General features: G+C 48.6%; 1 protein-coding gene across 5 annotated transcripts in view; it reads left to right on the top strand.

Annotated features, from left to right (window-relative positions):
- ncanb (neurocan b) overlaps positions 1–21,001 on the top strand; it is a 416,144-nt gene that overhangs the window by 111,632 nt on the left and 283,511 nt on the right. For all 5 annotated transcript variants that reach the window (XM_073068065.1, XM_073068064.1, XM_073068066.1 and 2 more), the window contains exons 5-6: positions 6,881–7,008; positions 9,272–9,565. In XM_073068065.1, the coding sequence (XP_072924166.1) occupies positions 6,881–7,008; positions 9,272–9,565 (422 nt within the window). The remainder of the gene's footprint in view (positions 1–6,880; positions 7,009–9,271; positions 9,566–21,001) is intronic.

Raw genomic sequence — 21,001 nt, 5'->3', positions numbered from 1 at the left:
CTCCCCCACAGCTCTCTCCTTCCCTCCCATATCCCCACACTTACTCTCTCCCCACATCACTGTCAACCTGTTATAAAAGCTGGAGGTGCTGGCTACATTCAGCTGGTTGATGAAGGGAAATGTTCCATGTCCAGACTGTTGCTCAGAACTGGACCAAAGACAGAACAAAGTCCAAAGTTTTGGATGGGTAGGGGAGGGGTGGATAGGGCAACTAGGATGAAGCAGGGGCTTCCGTGGGATCAGGTTTTACAGCTCACTGGTAGATGGGTGGAAGGGGACATGTAGTGAGATTGGGAAAACCAGGCTGGTACTGGATACCAGGAGGAGGAAATTGTAGAATATCTATGAGACTTTTTTTTAGAGCATCTTCTTGTTTCGCCCAGTAGGGGATCAACTATTAGAATCATAGAGAAGTACAGCACAGAAGCAGGCCCTTTGGCCCATCTAGTCCATGCTGAAACCATTTAAACTGTCTACTCCCATTGACCTGCACCTGAACCAAAGCTCTCCACCCCTAATACCATTCCAAACTTGAAATCAAACTTGCATGCACCACTTGTGCTTGCAGCTCATTTCACACTCTCACCACTCTCAGAGTGAAGAAGTTTCCTCCTTATGTTCCTCTTAGACTTTTCATCTTTCACCCTTAACCTGTGACCTCTAGTTGTCTTCCCACCTAACCTCAGTAAAAACACTGCTTGCATTTACCCTACCTATAGCCCTCACAATTTTATCTCTACCAAATCTCCTCACAATTTTTGATGTTCTAAGGAATACAGTCATAACCTATTCAACCTTTCCTTATAAATCAGGTCTTCCAGACTGAGTAACACCCTTGTAAATTTTCTCCATGTTCTTTCAACCCTGTTTATATCTTTCCAGTAGGTGGGTGACCAAAACTGCACACAATACTCCAAATTATGCCTTACTACTGTGTTATACAACTTCAATATAACATCCTATTGCCTGTATTCAATATATAGATTTATGAAGGCCGATATGCCAAAAGACCCTATCTATTCCGGATTGAGTGTTGTGCAATGAACTGCAATTGATTAGATACAACCCAAAGAAGAAGAAATATTCTAAAGGCAGGATGATGCACCCGTGACTGACAAGAGAGTCAAAGCCACCACAAAAGCTAAAGAAAGGGCATATAATAGAGCAAAAATTAATGGGAAGTTAGAGGATTGGGAAGCTCTTAAAAACCAACAGAAGGCAACTAAAAAAGTCATAAAGAGGGAAAAGATGGTATACAATGGTAAACTAGGCAATAGTATTAAAGAAGATACCAAAAGCTTCTTCAGATACATAAAAAGTGAGGCGAGAGTAGATAGTGGACTGCTGGAAAATTATGCTGGAGAGGTAGTAATGGGGGACAAGGGAAAGGGTGAAGGAATGAATAAGTATTTTGCATCAGCCTTCTCTAGCAGTATGCCAGATGTTTGAGAGTGTCAGGGGGCAGAAATGAGTGAAGTTGCCTTTACTAGGGAGAAAGTGCTTGGGAAATTGAAGGTCTGTATGTGTATAAGTCACTTGGATGAGATGATCCAAGGTTTTGAAAGAGGTAGCTGAAGAGATTGTGGAGGAATTAGTAATATCCTTCAAGATTCAATAGATTCTGGAATGGTTCCAAACGACTGGAAAATTGCAAATATCACTCCACTCTTCAAGAAAAGAGAGAGACAGAAGGAAAGAAATTATAGACCTGTTACTCTGACCTTTGGGTGGGAAGATGTTGAAGTTGATTGTTAAGGATGTGGATTCGGGGTATTGGAGGCAAATGATAAAATAGGCTGAGGTTTATCAAGGGAAAATTTTGCCTGACATATCTGTTGGAATTCTTTGAAGAAATAACAAGCAGGACAGACAAAGGAGAATCAGTGGATGTTGTGTACTTGGATTTTCAGGATATCTTTGACAAGGTGCAGCACATGAGGCTCCTTTAATAAGATAAGAGCCAATGGTATGACAGGAAAGATACTGGCATGGATAAAGCAGTGGCTGATTGGCAGGAGGCAAAGAGTGGAATAAAGGGAACCTTTTCTGATTGGCTGGCGGTGACAATTGGGGTTCCACAGGGAAAACACGAAGAAATCTGCAGATGCTGGAAATTCAAACAACAACACACACAAAATGCTGGTAGAACACAGCAGGCTAGGCAGCATCTATAGGGAGAAGCGATGTCGACGTTTCGGGCTGAGACCCTTCGTCAGGACTAACCAAAAGGAAAGATAGTAAGAGTCCACAGGGGTCTATGTTGGGACTGCATTTTTTTTACATTATATGTCAATAATTTGGATGATGGAATTAATAGCTTTGTAGCCAGGTTTGTGGACAATACGAAGATAGGTAGAGGGGCAGATAGCATTGAGGAAGCAGGGAGTCTGCTGAAGGACTTGGACAGATGAGGAGAATGGGCAAAGAAGTGGCAGATGGAATACAGTAAGGAAATGTATGGACATGCACTGTGGTAGAAGAAATAAAAGCATAGACTATTTTCAAAATGGGGAGAAAATGTAAAAATCTGAGGTGCAAAGGCACTTGGGCGTCCTTGTGCAGGATTCCCTAAAGGTTAATTTGCAGGTTGAGTATGTCGTGAGGAAGGCAAATGCAATGTTAGCATTCATTTTGAGAGGACTAGAATACAAAAGCAAGGATGTAATGTTGAGGCTTTGTAAGGCACTGGAAAGGCTTTACTTGGAGCATTGTGAGCAGTTTTGGGCCCCTTATCTTAGACAGAGCGTGCTGGAGAGGGTTCAAATGAGGTTCATGAAAATGATTCCAGGATTTGACAGCTTGTCGTATGAAGAGCATTTGATGGCTCTGGGCCTGTATTCACTAGAATTCAGGAGAATTGGGGGGAGGGCGGATCTCAGTGAAATGTATCAAATGTTGAAAGGCCTCAATAGAGTGGATGTGGAGGTGATGTTTTCTATAGTAGGGGACAGCCCCTCTGGTTTAGAATGGCGATGAGGATGAATTTTTTTAGCTGGAGAGTGGTGAATCTGTGGAATTTATTGCCACAGTTGGCGGTGGAGGCCAAGTCATTGGCTTTATTTAAGGCAGAGATTGATAGGTTCTCGATTAGTCAGGGCATGAAGGGGTATGGGGCATAAGTCAAGAGATGGTGGCTGAGCGGGAAATGGATCAGCCATGATGGAATGGCGGAACAAACTTGATGGGCCAAATGGCCTAGTTCTGCTCCTGTGTCATATGGTCTTATTAGAGAGTGAGATACAAGCAGAGGATCGTGAAAATTATGGAGAGCAGCATTGTAGGAGGTGGTAAAGAGAGAACAACGAAAGAATGTTGCAGAGAGGATTGGCACCATTCAGAGGCTGGAGAATCCCAGGCAGCAATGGACTGGATGGTGTGGCAGAGGTCAGCCTGGAAGTGAGGACTACTAACCAAAAGTTTCCAAGAAATGTGCCATGCATTGAAGTTCACCTTTTTGAGGAAGGAATTTCATCTACATTTAGTTTCTCTGAGACTTTCGTCTCAATATTTCCTTCAAAATACTGATCTCTTTTGAAGAACTGATTACGGAAAATTAATAGGAGCATTGGGATTTGAATGGTCAGATAATTTCATTTCATTGTAAATCCATGTAATTCTTATGAATACATCTCCCTCCCCTGAGCAGTTACTCTGTCGGTGAAGCTGTTTCCCTTTGTACATTAATAATTCTCCTGACATTTCTTGTTTCAAAGGTGAAATGCTTCCTAGGGATCTGCCCTGGCACATCAGATTCTCCCACTTTTTTACTGTTGTCAGCTTTTCCCAAGGCAAAGACTCATGCCAGGTTCTTACTGCCACACTGTTCACTGAGAGTGAGGGGTGCACTGAGGGTGAGGGCGAGGGCTGCACTGAGGGTGTGTGGCACTGAGGGTGAGGGGTGCACTGACTGTATATGTCACTGAGGGTGAGGGGTGCGCTGAGGGTGCGTGGCATTGAGGGTGCGTGGCACTGAGGGTGAGGGGTGCACTGACTGTATATGTCACTGAGGGTGAGGGGTGCACTGAGGGTGAGGGCGAGGGCTGCACTGAGGGTGTGTGGCACTGAGGGTGAGGGGTGCACTGACTGTATATGTCACTGAGGGTGAGGGGTGCACTGAGGGTGCGTGGCACTGAGGGTGAGGGATGCACTGACTGTATATGTCACTGAGGGTGAGGGGTGCACTGAGGGTGCGTGGCACTGAGGGTGAGGGCTGCACTGAGGGTGCGTGGCACTGAGGGTGAGGGCTGCACTGAGGGTGTGTGGCACTGAGGGTGAGGGGTGCACTGAGGGTGCGTGGCACTGAGGGTGAGGGGTGCACTGAGGGTGTGTGGCACTGAGGGTGAGGGGTGCACTGAGGGTGAGGGGTGCACTGAGGGTGAGGGCTGCACTGAGAGTGAGGGGTGCACTGAGGGTGCGCGGCACTGAGGGTGAGGGGTGCACTGAGGGTGCGTGGCACTGAGGGTGAGGGGTGCACTGAGGGTGAGGGGTGCACTGAGGGTGTGTGGCACTGAGGGTGAGGGGTGCACTGAGGGTGAGGGGTGCACTGAGGGTGTGTGGCACTGAGGGTGAGGGGTGCACTGAGGGTGTGTGGCACTGAGAGTGAGGGGTGCACTGAGGGTGAGGGCTGCATTGAGAGTGAGGGGTGCACTGAGGGTGAGGGCTGCATTGAGAGTGGGGGTGCACTGAGGGTGCGTGTCACTGAGGGTGCGCGGCACTGAGGGTGAGGGGTGCACTGAGGGTGCGTGTCACTGAGGGTGCGTGGCACTGAGGGTGAGGGGTGCACTGACTGTATATGTCACTGAGGGTGCGTGGCACTGAGGGTGAGGGCTGCACTGAGGGTGTGTGGCACTGAGGGTGCGTGGCACTGAGGGTGCGGGCTGCACTGAGGGTGTGTGGCACTGAGGGTGAGGGGTGCACTGAGGGTGCGTGGCACTGAGGGTGAGGGGTGCACTGAGGGTGTGTGGCACTGAGGGTGAGGGGTGCACTGAGGGTGAGGGGTGCACTGAGGGTGTGTGGCACTGAGGGTGAGGGGTGCACTGAGGGTGCGTGGCACTGAGGGTGAGGGGTGCACTGAGGGTGAGGGGTGCACTGAGGGTGTGTGGCACTGAGGGTGAGGGCTGCACTGAGGGTGTGTGGCACTGAGGGTGCGTGGCACTGAGGGTGCGGGCTGCACTGAGGGTGTGTGGCACTGAGGGTGAGGGGTGCACTGAGGGTGCGTGGCACTGAGGGTGTGTGGCACTGAGGGTGAGGGGTGCACTGAGGGTGAGGGGTGCACTGAGGGTGTGTGGCACTGAGGGTGAGGGGTGCACTGAGGGTGAGGGGTGCACTGAGGGTGTGTGGCACTGAGGGTGAGGGGTGCACTGAGGGTGTGTGGCACTGAGAGTGAGGGGTGCACTGAGGGTGAGGGCTGCATTGAGAGTGAGGGGTGCACTGAGGGTGAGGGCTGCACTGAGGGTGTGCGGCACTGAGGGTGAGGGGCTGCCCTGACGGTGTATGTCACTGAGAGTGAGGGGCTGCCCTGATGGTGTATGTCATTGAGGGTGAGGGCTGCACTGAGGGTGTGTGGCACTGAGGGTGAGGGGTGCACTGAGGGTGAGGGCTGCACTGAGGGTGCGTGGCACTGAGGGTGAGGGCTGCACTGAGGGTGTGTGGCACTGAGGGTGAGGGGTGCACTGAGGGTGAGGGCTGCACTGAGGGTGCGTGGCACTGAGGGTGAGGGGTGCACTGAGGGTGCGTGGCACTGAGGGTGAGGGGCTGCCCTGACGGTGTATGTCACTGAGAGTGAGGGGCTGCCCTGATGGTGTATGTCATTGAGGGTGAGGGGTGCACTGAGATTGTCTCTCTCAGGTGGAGACAGCAGATCTCAGCTAAATCTCAGATGGCAAGGAGGAGACATACAGGATTCCTAATTCTCTGTACAGGTTAGTCAGAATTAGGTTTAATATCACTGGCAAATATCATGAAATTGTTGTTTTGTGCCAGCAGTACACTGCAATACATAATAATAAAAAGCTATAAAGTAAGATATATACTGTATACATACTGACAAAAATATATAAAAATTAACTAAGTAGTGAGGTAGTGTACATGGATTCATTGTCCATTCAGAAATCTGATGGTGGGGAGAGGAAGAAGTTGTTCTTAAAGAATGGAGTCTCCACATAATAGAAATACACCAGAGTGATGTGGGAAGTCCCCTGATGTGGGTGTTTTTGTGACTTGTAAACTAGGCATTTGGTTGGACTCTGGTGCAGAGAAATGTTCGGGTTCTCCAACTGAACTCTTCAATCAACACCTACCATGAGGTCCCTGTGTCTGCCTCTCTCTCTGGGATCTGATTTCTCCACACAAACTCTCCTGTCAACGCCTACCATGAGGTCCCTGTGTCTGCCTCTCTCTCTGGGATCTGATTTTTCCAAATGGACCCTCCTATCAACACCTACCATGAGGTCCCTGTCTGCCTCTCTCTCTCTGGGATCTGATTTCTCCAAATGGACCATCCTATCAACACTTAACATGGAGTCTCTGCACCCACCAGTCTCTCTGGGTTCCTGGATATTCCCAAACAGGGCTTATCAAGATAGACGATGGAGGAAGGGAATTTCCAGTAGGAAGCTGCTGTGCATTCTCAAGACTCATCCACTTCTGGAGGGACCCCATAAGAAGGTGCAGAACAGGAGGCATTCTCCACAGACTGGGCTCAGTGTGGGTGAAAACTCTTGTGAAGACTCTTGTACAAGCTGATGAATATTAAGGAAATGAACTGTAGATAAACACCAGTAAATATTTGACTGAGGGGGTCATTAGATGAGTTGAAAATAAGTTTCTGTGCTGCAGTGTTCTGTGACCTTATGACCATAGGAATGGTTATTTTTGACAGGTATCCAATCAAGACACCAAGACCTGGTTGCTATGGAGATAAATTTGAATATCCTGGCATCAGAACCTATGGGATTCGGGATCCGGGTGAGCGGTACGATGTCTACTGTTATATCAAGGAACTGAAAGGTAAGTGGGGGCGGGTGGAGGGCAGGGGTTGGCTTCAAATTCATTTATTGTCATGGGCATACATTTGTTTAGGTATAAATGTCTCAAAAGTTAGTTTTCTGCAGCAGCAGTGTAGAACATTACAAGACAAATAGAAAAATGTTAATATAAATTTGAATTAACATACATAACTTATACAACTTATACGCATTGAAAATAAACACAATGACAGCAGTGTGTATGTGAGAGAGAGAGAGATAGAGAGCGAGATATATACAGTCTGAGGCAGTGTAAGGGTTTTTCAGGCTGATTCAAGAACCAGATGGACGTGAAGATGAAGCTGTTGTTGAACCTTGGGGTGTGGGTCTTCAGGCTCCTGTTCCTCCTGCCTGATGGCAGCATTGAGAAGCGGGCATGGCCTGAATGGTGGGGTTCCTGATGATGGAAGTTGCCTTCCTGAGACATTGCCTCTTGCTGATGTTAGCAGTGGGGGAGGGGGGAGAGCTGTAACTGTGATGGAACTGGTTAGGTCCACCACTCTCTGATGCCTGTATATTGGAATTTGTTTACCAGGCTATGATGCAATCACTCAGAATGCTTCACTCAGTGGGTCAGGCTGCATCTCTTGGAAGAGACACTGTCAACATTTCAGGTCTGGGACCCTGTTCTGAAGATGTCTGGCTGCAGGGATGGTGGGAGATTGTGGGGATAAACGACAAACCAGGACTGTGGTTAGTGAGTGAAGGTGGGGGTTTCTCTTGTGCTGGCTGAGAACTTGAGAAACAACAACAGACATACAGACAGATGTACTTTATTGATCCCGAGGGAAATTGGGATTTGTTACAGCTGCACCAACCAAGAATAGTGAAGAAATATAGCAATATAAAACCATAAATAATTAAATAATAATAAGTTAATCATGCCAAATGGAAATAAGTCCAGGACCAGCCTATTGGCTCAGGGTGTTTGACACTCCGAGAGAGGAGTTGTAAAGTTTGATGGCCGCAGGTAGGAATGACTTCCTATGACACTCAGTGTTACATCTTGGTGGAATGAGTCTCTGGTTAAATGTACTCCTGTGCCTAACCAGTACATTATGGAGCGGATAGGAGTCATTGTCCAAGATAGCATGCAACTTGGACAGCATCCTCTTTTCAGACACCACCGTCAGAGAGTCCAGTTCCACCCCCACAACATCACTGGCCTTGAGTTTGTTGATTCTGTTGGTGTTTGCTACCCTTAGCCTGCTGCCCCAGCACACAACAGCAAACATGATAGCACTGGCCACCACAGCCTCATAGAACATCCTCAGCATCGTCCAGCAGATGTTAAAGGACCTCAGTCTCCTCAGGAAATAGAGATGGCTCTGACCCTTCTTGTAGACAGCCTCAGTGTTCTTTGACCAGTCCAGTTTATTGTCCATTCGTATCCCCAGGTATTTGTAATCCTCCAATGTCCACACTGACCCCTTGGATGGAAACAGGGGTCACTGGTGTCCTAGCCCTCCTCAGGCCCATCACCAGCTCCTGAGTCTTTTTCACATTAAGCTGCAGATGATTCTGCTCGCACCGTGTGACAAAGTTTCCCACCGTAGCCCTGTACTCAGCCTCATCTCCCTTGCTGATGCATCCAACTGTGGCAGAGTCATCAGAAAAATTCTGAAGATGGCAAGACTCTGTGTTGTAGTTGAAGTCCGAGGTGTAGATGGTGAAGAGAAAGGGAGACAGGACAGTCCCCTGTGGAGCCCCAGTGCTGCTGACCACTCGTACTGTGGTCTGCCAGTCAGGTAATCAATAATCCATGACACCAGGGAAACATCCACCTGCATCACTGTCAGCTTCTCACCCAGCGGAGCAGGGCGGATGGTGTTGAACGCACTGGAGAAGTCAAAAAACATGACCCTCACAGTGCTCGCCAGCTTGTCCATGTGGGCGTAGACACGGTTCAGCAGGTAGACGATGGCATCCTCAACTCCTAGTCGGGGCTGATAGGTGAACTGGAGGGGGTCTAAGTGTGGCCTAACCATAGGCCGGAGCTGATCTAGAACAAGTCTATCCAGGATCTTCATGATGTGGGAGGTCAATGCCACCGGTCTGTATTCATTGGAGCCACTGGGGCGCGGCGTCTTCGGTACAGAAACAATAAGGGGTCCAACTTCAGACTCCAGGGCTGTCGGCTGAGGTTGGACCTTGTTGGTCAAAAGGAGAGAGGGGACACAGAGTAATTGAGAGAAGTCACCTCATGCCTGTGACACTGACTGAGAGCTAGATTTCTTTCTTCACAGGCTCTGTGTTTCATGAATCAGCTCCTCAGAAGTTGAACTTCTCGGAGGCAATGCACCAGTGCCTGATCAAAGGGGCAGAGTTAGCCACCGCTGGCCAGCTGTTCCTGGCGTGGAGCCAAGGCTTGGATCGTTGTGATGCGGGCTGGCTGGCTGATGGGAGCGTGCGTTATCCTATCAACATTCCCCGGAGGAATTGTGGTGGGGATGCGCCAGGAGTAAGGACAATTTATCAACTCCCAAACAGGACAGGCTTCCCCGACCCTGGTTCCAAGTACGATGCCTACTGTTTCCGAGGTAAGATCTCAGTGTGGTGCTGTGTCCACTGGAGTGTGGTTTTACAAACTGTGGGGTACAGGGAGCGTGGGTGATGTGACTGAACACCAGTGTTGTTACACAGGACCACAGAGTCACAGAGTCCTGATCTGACCTGTGTGTGTTTTTCAATAACCCATGTGTTGTTAGTTAAATGAAGATAATATTGGTGAGAGAGACTGTGCTTCAGATCCACAAATCCCACCTCACACCCTGTACATCAGGGGTGTCAAACACATTTTAGGTCACGGGCCGGATTGAGCAAAATGCAGCTTCATGCGGGCCGGATCAGTCGGACGCGTGTGAACGCAGCTTTCGTTGCCTCCGTTTTTTCAGCCTGCTCTCATGTGTCTCAGTCTCTGCTATAACTACAAAGTGTTTCACTTTACAAATTCCGTTTCTTATGAAGAAGACTGCCGAGCAAGACTGCCGAATAAACACTAAAAACCCTGAAAACCTGGTACCTGAATAAACTCAGCATTAGCCATATCATACGCCATAGGCGCTTCGATTACTGGGGCCAGCTTTAATAGTAATTAGATATTATCTCGTGGGCCAAAGATAATTCCACCGCGGGCCTTGAGTTTGATATATATGCTGTACATGAAGCGTGGAAGAAATAAATAACTCCTTCATCACAGATCAAGAACTCAGCCAGGTGAACTGTGGTGACACAGTTCCCTTGAATGTCACTTCTTGACTTCCCATGACCTGGATTAGGCAGTTCTAATGTTCCATATTCACTGCTCACCCATTCCCTCTAAACGCTGATCCGCTCCACCACCGGTGCACTGTGGCACTGTCTGCAAAATACACTGGGCAACATTTTATTATTCAAGATTTGTCTAATCTCATTTCCAGTACACAAGCGCAAAAGAGAATGAAATAATTGTTACTTTGGATCTGATACAGCACAAAATAAAACTACAAAAAAGAAAGAAAAATAATAATAAAAAGTTGTGGAGGTGTTGATTAGTGGTCCTGGTGTGGATGCTACGTAGCTTCCTCCCCGATGGGAGTGGTACAAGCAGTCCATGAGCAGGGTGGGTGGGATCCTTCATGATGTTACTGGCCTTTCTCCAGCACCTTTCTGTATAGGTCCTTGATGCTGGGTAGGCTGGTGCCGGTGATGCATTGGGCAGTTTTGACTACCTGTTGTTGAGCCTTCCTGCCCACCACAGTGCTGTTTCTGTACCGAGCAGTGATGCAGATTGTTAGGATGCTCTCTACTGAATGGAAAATCCTACAATATGTAGTGGATACAGCCGAGCCCACCATGAGTAAAGCCCTCCCAACCATTGAGAACATCTACACAGAGTGTTGTCGGAGGAAAAGCAGCATCCATCATTAGGAATCTCACCACCCAGGTCATGCTCTCTTCTTGCTGCTACCACCAGAAGGGAGGTACAGGAGTCTCAGGACTCACACCTCCAGGTTCAGGTACAGTTATTACCACTCAACCATCAGGCTATTGAACCAAAGGGGATAAATTCATGTGCCCCATCACTGAACTGTTCCCATAACCTATGGACTCAATTTCAAGGACTCTTCATTTCATGTTCTCAATATTTATTGCTGATTTATTTATTATTATTATTATTTATTTCTTTTTTGTATTTGCACAGTTTGTTGTCTTTTGCAGACTGGTTGAAAGTCCAGTTTTAATGAGGTCTTTCATTGATTGTGTTATGGCTATTATTTTCTTAGGCATTTATTGAGGATGCCTGCAAGAAAATAAATCTCATGTTTGAATATGGATATAGATATGTACTTTCATAATAAATTTACTTAGAACTTTTGAACCTTTCTGTTTTGTAGAATGACGTGAGTATGGATCTGCATGGTCTAGTTCCCTTTAGCCTCCTCAGAATCAATGTGTAGTTAGCAGCCATTGGACAACTGCATCCCTTCACTTAGTACACCAAGCTGTCCGTCAGTCCTTACTGTCACACACAGCTGTCTGGCTGTCACCCTCTGCAATGACCATTCTCAGGAACATTCACATTGGGGGTCTTTCAAGAGTGTGAATTCTTGCAAGGTTACAGGCCCTGATGCAGTATCTGGTAGGGCTCTGAAAATCTATGCCAACCAATTAGCCTGGGTGTTCGAAGATACTTTGAATCTCTCATTGCTACACTCGGAAGTTCCCACCTGCTTCAAAAGGGCAACAGCCATTCCAGTGCCCAAGAAGGGCAGGGTGAGCTGCCTTAATGACTATAGTTCAGTAGCACTCACATCTACGATGAAGAAGTGCTTTGAGAGATTGGTTATGGTTAGAATTAACTCCTGTCTCAGCAAGGACATGGACCACTGCAATTTGCCTATCGCCACCATAGGTTAATGGCGGACCTGATCTCATTGGCTCTTCATGTGGCCTTGGATCACCTGGACAATACAAATACCTTTGCCAGGATGCTATTTATCGACTACAGTGCAGTGTTTAACACCATCATTCCTCCAGTTCTGATCGAGAAGCTACAGGCTTGGGCCTCTGTACCTCTCTCTGCAACTGGATCATTGACTTCTTCACCAGAAGACCACGATCTGTAGGGATCAGAAATAACATCTGCACCTTTCTGACAATCAGCACTAATACAGCTCAGGGATGTGTGCTTAGTCCACTGCTTGACTCTCTCTACACCCATGACTGTGTGGTTAGGTACAGTTCAAATGCCATCTATAAATCTGTAGACAACGCAACTATAGTTGGCAGAATCTCAGATGGTGATGAAAGGGCATACAGGAGTGAGATAGATCAGCTAGTTGAATGGTTGTGGTAAACTATGTGTATACCTGCCTGGACACGCCCCTCTGCTGACTGCTCCTGTGGCTCCTCCCACAGACCCCTGTATAAAGGCGATTGGAGGCACTGCTCGTCCCTCAGTCTCCAGGATGTTGTGGTCACATTTGCAGCTAATAAAAGCCTATCGTTTGCCTGACAGATTGGACATTGATCTTCAAGCTCCCGAAGCAGCCATTGCCTTTGAACTCTGGCTTGCATGCTTCCAATCGTACCTGGAAGAGATTCCCGTGACTGAGCCTGCTATCATCCACAAAGTTCTCCTCTCCAGGGTCAGTCCGCGGGTATACTCCCTTATCAGAGACCTGCTGACCTACCACGGGGCACTGGATGCCCTCAAAAGACAGTACCTGCGGCCAGTGAACACCATCTACGCGAGACATCGCTTAGCGACACGGTGGCAGCGGGCCGGAGAGTCGAGCACTGAGTCTGTCAGGGCCCTACAGACACTCGTGCGGGCCTGCAACTGCAGGGGACTGATGGCGGAACAGCATGCGGAGCTCCTGGTACGGGACACCTTCGTTACGGGGGATCAGGTCAGTGTATGTGCGCCAGCGGCTGCTGGAAAATGCCGATCTTACCTTACATTCGGCGATCGAGCTGGCTGGTACGCTGGAGGGTGCTCTTCACAACGCTGACGCTGTCCAGCCACGCGATCTCCCGCCGGTCTCATGGACGCTGCAGACCCCGCCACCCGGCCAATCAACCTCAGCTGCTGCCAGTTGCGAGCCCGTGAAGTCCCGCAACCCGCCGGCGGGTCGACCACGGCTGCTGCCAGTCGCAAGTCCGTGCAGTGTTACTACTGTGGACTCAAAAAGCACCCCTGAAATCGCTGCCTGGCCTGAAAGGCTACCTGCTCCAGCTGTGGAAAGAAGGGTCACTTCGCCAAGGCCTGTAAGTCTAAACCACGAGCGGGGTCGAGCAGCGCCACGTGTGAGGCATGGGGATCGCCATCTTGGTTGCCGCCATCTTGCCTACCTGCCTCGTGCGAGGCGTGGGGGTGGCCATCTTTGTCGGCATCACCTCGCCCCGCCTCTGACCCACGGGTGCTTACCGGGCACCAAGACGGCGATTCAACTCTGGCCTCCGTAACCCTCGACCAAAGCACTCCACAACAGCTTGCAAGGTCAATGATGGACATCCTGGTGGAGGGGCACAGGACTAGCTGCCTGTTTGACACGGGCAGCACTGAGAGTTTTATTCACCCGGACACGTTGCAATGCTGCGGACTCGTGACACAGCCGGTAAGCCAGATGGTCACCATGGCTTCTGGATCGTATTCCACAGACATCCGGGGGGGTTGTGTAGCAACATTGGTGGTGCAGGGCACAGAATATCGGAACTTTGCATTACTGGTGATGCCTCAACTGTGTGCCCCTGTGCTATTGGGGCTCGACTTCCAGAGCCACCTGAAAAGTGTGACAATGGAGTATGACGGGCCTCTCCCACCAATCACTGTCAGAAATCCTAAGTTTTGTGGGACTTCATCATATACCCCACTACTGACCACACACACACACCGACCCACACATCCCACCCAACACCATGCCAACGGCCGCGCTACTGACACCACTTGCAGCCTCTCCACCCTCAAGATCCCTCCCCCACCGTTTTTCGCCAACCTGACCCCTGACTGTAAACCTGTGGCAACTAAAAGCAGGAGGTACAGTGCGGGGGACAGGGCCTTCATTAAGTCAGAGGTGCAGCGGCTGCTCAGGGAGGGGATCATTGAGCCAAGCACAAGTCCTTGGAGGGCCCAGGTGGTCATCGTTTGGACCGGGCAGAAAAATAGGATGGTCGTGGACTATAGCCAGACCATCAATAGGTTCACGCAGCTTGACGCGTACCCCTTACCCCGCATCGTGGATATGGTCAATCAGATAGCCCAGTACAAGGTGTACTCGACCATAGACCTGAAATCCACTTACCATCAGCTCCCCATCCGCCTGGAGGACCGCCCCTACACCGCCTTTGAGGCGGGCGGCAGGCTCTATCACTTCCTGCGCATCCCCTTCAGTGTCACGAATGGTGTCTCTGTCTTCCAGAGGGAAATGGACCGGATGGTGGACCAGTGCCAACTGAAGGCCACGTTCCCATATTTGGATAACATCACCATCTGCGGTCACGACTGGCAGGATCACGACACCAACCTCAAACAATTTTTCCAAGCGGCCAAAGCTCTTAACCTCACCTATAATAGGGACAAGTATGTGTTCAGAAGCACCCGACTTGCTATCCTTGGGTATGTCGTGGAGAATGGGGTCATTGGCCTTGACCCCGACCTATTGGAACTCCCTCTCCCCACCACCCTCAGAGCCCTCAATTGGTGCCTGGGCTTCTTTTCCTATGACGCCCAATGGGTCCCCCACTACACAGACAAGGCCTGCCCCCTGGTTATCCACCGCATTTCCACTCTCAGCTGAGACCCGCGCGGCCTTCAACCGCATTAAAGGGGACATTGTCAAAGCAATGATGCATGCGGTGGACGAGACCATTCCCTTCCAAGTAGAGAGTGACGCCTCCGACTTCGCGCTGGCGGCTACCCTGAATCAGGCAGGAAGGCCAGTAGCATTCTTTTCTCGTACCCTTCAAGACTCTGAAATTTGGCACTCCACGGTGGAGAAAGAAGCCCAGGCCGCAGTGGAAGCTATTAGGCACTGGAGGCACTATCTCGCCGGCAAAAGTTTCACCTTGCTGACGGACCAGCGCTCAGTTGCGTTCATGTTCAGCAACCAACAGCGGGGCAAAATCAAAAATGATAAAATTTTGAGGTGGAGAATAGAACTCTCCACCGACAACTATGACATCCTGTACCGGCCTGGAAGGCTCAATGAGCCCCCTGATGCCCGATCACGGTGAGAGTGTGCCAGCGCGCAGCTCGACCAGCTATATGCCCACCATGCAGATCTTTGCCACCCAGGGGTCACCTGACTCTACCATTTCGTGAAAGCCCGGAACCTGCCTTACTCCCTTGAGGACATCAGGACGATGACCAGGGACTGCCAAGTCTACGCTGAGTGCAAACCGCACTTCTACCGTCCTGAAAAGGCACACCTTATCAAGGCCACCCGCCCATTTGAGCAACTGATTGTTGACTTTAAGGGCCCCCTTCCCTTCACCAACCGCAATGCCTACTTTCTCAACATTATTGACGAGTACTCGCGGTTCCCCTTTGCCATCCCCTGCCCCGATACCACTGCCACGTCTGTCATAAAAGCCCTGCGCCAGCTCCTCACTCTGTTCGGATATCCCTGCTATATCCACAGTGATAGAGGGTCCTCGTTTATGAGTGATGAGCTGCGCCAGTACCTGCTGGCTAGGGGTATTGCTACTAGTAGGACCACGAGCTATAATCCCCGGGGGAATGGACAGGCGGAGAGGGAGAATGCCACAGTGTGGAAGGCCACACTCTTAGCCCTTAGGTCAAAGGGACTGCCGGTCTCTCGCTGGCAGGAGGTCCTCCCCGAGGCGCTCCACTCCATCCACTCCCTGTTATGCACGTCCACCAATGCCACCCCTCATGAGTGACTCTTTTCTTTTCCCAGGAAGTCTGCCACTGGGACCACCCTACCGGCTTGGCTGACGTCCCCAGGGCCAGTGCTGCTCTGGAAACATGTGAGGAGCAATAAATACTCCCCGATGGTCGAGAGTGTTCACCTACTACATGCAAACCCCCAGTATGCCTACATGGTCTTACCTGATGGGCCGGAGGACACGGTCTCCGTCCCCGACCTGGCGCTCACAGGAGCAGCAGACCCCTACCCCGAACACTCCACGGTGACTATGAACCCCGTACCCACCTGTGTGTGTGTGTGTGTGTGTGTGTGTGTGTATGTATATATATATACCCACGAGACCCCGCGCACACTCCCCTCTCAGCCGAGGCCCACGCGCACACCAAGCCCTACGCAGACTCCTCACGACACTCCCATACCGGGCACCAGGCACACGCATGAGGGATTACTGACGCCTAACGGGCTGGCACCTCAAGTCAGGCCGGAACCAGCACAACCACCGTCACCGGTGCAATCACCACCAGCACTGGTGTAATCACCACCAGTGCTACGTAGATCGCAGCGACAGACTCAGACCACCTGATAGACTTAACCTGTAAATATACTTGTAAGAAACTTCGCCCCGTGGGGACTCTCTTTTAAAACAAAGGGGGGGGTGAATGTGGTAAACTATGTGTATACCTGTCTGGACACGCCCCTCTGCTGACTGCTCCTGTGGCTCCTCCCACAGACCCCTGTATAAAGGTGATTGGAGGCACTGCTCCTGCCTCAGTCTCTAAGATGTTGTGGTCACGTTTGCAGCTAATAATAGCCTATCGTTTGCCTCCCATCTCCGAGAGTTATTGATGGTGCATCAATGGTGTTGCAGCAACAACCTTGCATTCAAAATCAATAAGACCAAAGAACTGATTGTAGACTTCAGAAAGAGTAAGATGAGGGAACACACACCAGTCCTCATACTGGGATCAGAAGTAGAAAGGGTGAGTAATTTCAAATGCCTGGGTATCAACATCTCTGAGGATGTATCCTGGGCTCAACATATCGCTGCAGCTGCGAAGAAGTCATAACAGTGGCTATATGGTAACGGTTGAGCTGGGAGATTGCTGACTGAACATCATCTCCTTAAAAAATGCCTTCACCCTCTGTTATGAAATGACAGCCGAGCCAGAAAAAATGTTTTGAAGAATGATACACTTCCTCCACCCTCCACCCCCTGAGAGAAATGTGCCAGATTCCTCATTGCCCTGGGCTGTCCAGGAATTGAATATCTCAGTGAGCAGCTGTGAGTGACTGAGGGAGAAAATGAAAAAGGATACAGGTCAGGTGATCCTTTCATCATAAATTAGCATTTATTACTGATCATAATATTGCAGATGTTATAAAACAGGTCCATTTTGGTGATTAGGAGGCTATTCATGTTCTAATGAGCTGTGCAAAGGCTGGCCAGCATAAAGGAAGTGCTGGAGAGTGGGGTGACACTGGTGGCCCCTCTTGTCCCCACCGGGTACATCTCCAGGCTCCGTTACCATCACGGCCTCATTGATGATCACAATGTCTCTGCCTCAGCCACGGTTGCAGTATGTCAGACCTGGTGAGAATATCTTCTCCAGTAGTCATTGTATTTTATCTATTGCCTGCTTTCAAATCCCTCCTTGTGGAGATTTATTTATTGAGATACAGTGCACAATAGGCCCTTTCAACCCTTTGAGCTGTGCCACCAAGCAACCCCTGATTTAACTGTAGCCTAATTATAGGACAATTTACAAAGACCAATTAACCTACTAACTGGCATGCCTCCATCTTGTGGGAGGAAACCGGAGCACCCGTAGAAAACCTAAACCTTTCACGGGTAAGACGTAGAGTCCTTACAGATGACATCAGAATTGAATTCTGAACCCAGATGCTCTGAGCTGCAATAGTGTTGCGCTGAACAGTACCCTACCGTGGTGCCCCTCAACGGCCCACTGCCCTATCACACAGGGATAGTGAGGAAGTGTCTCTTACACACACTCGAACCAGAAGAAGAGTCAGCTCCTCTTATCCGTGGCACAACCCTTTCTTGTTTCTGAGATATACAACATGGAATCAGGCCCTTCAGTCCATCTGGTCCATGCTGACCAAGGTGCCCATTTGCCAGTGTCTGGTCTGAATCTTCTAAACCTTTCTCAGCCCTGCAGGTGAATCAGAATCAGTTTTGTTGTCACTGTAGAACAACCTCATTATTTTAAGATCACTGTTTCACATAACAGTTTTACCAGTGACCATTCCCTGCCCAGTGTCACAGTGGAAATTCCTCCCCCTGAATAACCTGCCATCACATTCCTTGCTACTGTGGGACACTTCCTTGGTGCATGCGCTCTCCCTCTCTCTCACTCTCCCTCTCTCCCTCTCTCTCTCTCTCTCTCTCTCCCTCTCACTCAAAACTGGTGGGGTAGAAATGCAACTGTATCTTGGTACTGAGGTAAGGGCGTTCAGCACTCATAAAGAGTAAAACATTTATGCAGATATGTGCAGACAAATGCACACACATGCATGAGCAAGAGATTCCTGACACAAGAGATTCTGCAGATGCTGGAAATCCAGAGCAGTGCACACAAAATGCTGGAGGAACTCAGCAGATCAGATAGCATCTATGTAGGGGAATAAACAGTGAAGGTTTCAGGCTCAGATCTTTCATCAGCACTACAATTTCTCATGTTTTTCAGAACGCTCTACGGTTTCTCCCTCCCTCTCGTGCCAAATCACTCTTCACACCCTGATCTGTAATATCCTATGTATCCCACAAAGCATTCATGGCACCATCAGCTGCCAGACCCTCTTGAGATCTGTAATTTAATTCCTCAACCCACCTCTGCTGTACTTCCCTCTACTCAAAAGCAAAAAAGAGGGCATATAATATAGACAACATACATAATATATAATATAGAATTTAAGGGGAAGTTAGCTGATTGGGAAACTTTTAAAAACAGCCATAAAGAGAGAAAAGATGAAATATGAAGGTAAGCTAGCCAATAATAAAAATAGAGGATATCAAAAGCTTTTTTTCTGATATATAAAGACTCAAAGTGAGGTGAGAATGGATATTGGACCATTTGAAAAATGATGCCAGAGAGGTAGTAATTGGGGACAAACAAATGGGGGATTAACTTAAAAAGCATTTTGTGTCAGTCTTCACTGTGGAAGATACTAGCAGAATGCCAGCAATTTGAGAATATCAGGGGGGCAGAAATTAGCTTAGTTGCCATTACTAAAGAGAAAGTGGTTGGGAAACTGAAAGGTCTGAAGGTAGATAAGTCACCTGGACCAAATGACCTACACCCCAGAGTTCTGAAAGAGGGGGCTGAAGATATTAATGAGGCATTATTAATCATCTTTCAAGAATCACTAGATTCTGGAATAGTTCTGGAGGAATGGAAAATTGTAAATGATTATCGTCCAGTTGCAATTACAGCCACTGTGATGAAATGCTTTTAGGTTGGTGATGAAACATATCAGCTCTTTCCTGAGAAGTGACTTGGATCTGCTCCAATTTGCCTATCGGCACAACAGTCCACAGCAGATGCCAGTTAATGGGCTCTTCACTTAACCCTGGAACATCTGGACAGCGAAGATTCATTCATCAGGATGTTCTTTATCGGTTACAGCTCAGCATTCAATACTATCATCCCCTCAAAACTAATCAATAAACTTCTAGACCTTGGCCTCAATACCTCAATGTGCAACTGGATGCTGGATTTCCTCACTTCCAGACCCTGGTTAGATTGGATTGGCAACAACATCTGCTCCAAGATCTCCATCAGCACAAGGGCAACACAAGGCTGTTTGCTTAGCCCCCGCTCTACTTGCTGTACTTATGACTGTGTGGCTAAGCACTACTCCAGTGCCACATTCAAGTTTGCTGATGACACCACTCTCATTGCCCGAATCAAAGGTGGTGACGGATCAGCATATAGGAAGGAGATTAAAAATCTGTCTGAGTATTGGTGCCACAACAGCCTCTCACTCGTTGTCAGCAAGACCAAAGGGCTGATTTTTGATGTCAGAAGGAGGAAACCAGAGGTCCATGAGGAAGTCCACACTGAGGGATCAGAGGTGGAGAGGGTCAGAAATTTTAAATTCATCGGGTTATCATTTAAGAGGGCTGCTCCTGAGCCCAGCATGTAAGTTCAATTACGAAGAAAGCACAGCAGCACCTCTACTTCCTTAGAAGTTTGCAATGATTCGGCATGACATCTAAAACTTTGACAATCTGCTATAGATATGTGGTGGAGAGTATATTGACTGGTTTCGTCATGGCCTGGTATGGAACCACGAATGCCCTTGAATGGAACATCCTACAAAAAGTTATGGATGTATGCCAATCCTTACAGGTAAAGCCCTCCTCACCATTGAATACATCAACAAGGAGTGACCATAAGATATAAGAGCAGAAGTAGGCCATTTGGCCCATTGAGTCTACTCTGCCATTCACTCATGGGCCGATTTTTCCAGTCATCCCCACTTCCCTGCTTTCTCCCCATACCCTTTGATGCCCTGGATAATCAAGAACCTATCTATCTCTGCCTTAAATGCACCCGATGATTTGGCCTCCACAGTTGCTCATGGAAACAGAGTGATATTGTAGAAAAGAAGCATCTATCATCAAGTTCCCCATCACCCAAGACATGCACTCTTCTTGCTGCTGCCATTAGGAAGAAGGTACAGGAGCCTTAGAACCCACAGCACCATCAGGCTCTTGAACCAGAGGGGATAACATCATTCAATTTCACTCACCCCATCATTGAATTCTTTCCACAGCCTATGCACTCACTTTCAAGGACTCTTCATCTCATGTTCTTGAAATTGATTGCATATTTATTATCATTATTATTTTTTTCTTTTGCATTTTGCAGTTGTCTTTTCCACATTGTTTGGCTGCAGTCTTTCATTAATTCTATTATGCTTCTTGAATTTATTGAGTATGGCTGCAAGGAAATGAACCTTCAGGTTGTATATGATGACATATAGGTAATTTAATACTAAATTTACTTTGAACCTTGAGTGCCACTCCACTCTTTAAGAAGGTAGGGAGGCAGAAGAATTGAAATTATAGGCCGGTTAGCC

The sequence above is a fragment of the Hemitrygon akajei genome, chromosome 16, assembly GCF_048418815.1.
Source record: "Hemitrygon akajei chromosome 16, sHemAka1.3, whole genome shotgun sequence".
NCBI classification, from domain to species: Eukaryota; Metazoa; Chordata; class Chondrichthyes; order Myliobatiformes; family Dasyatidae; genus Hemitrygon; species Hemitrygon akajei.
Note: the sequence above shows the minus strand (reverse complement) of the source record. Positions and strands in the feature narration are given on the sequence as shown.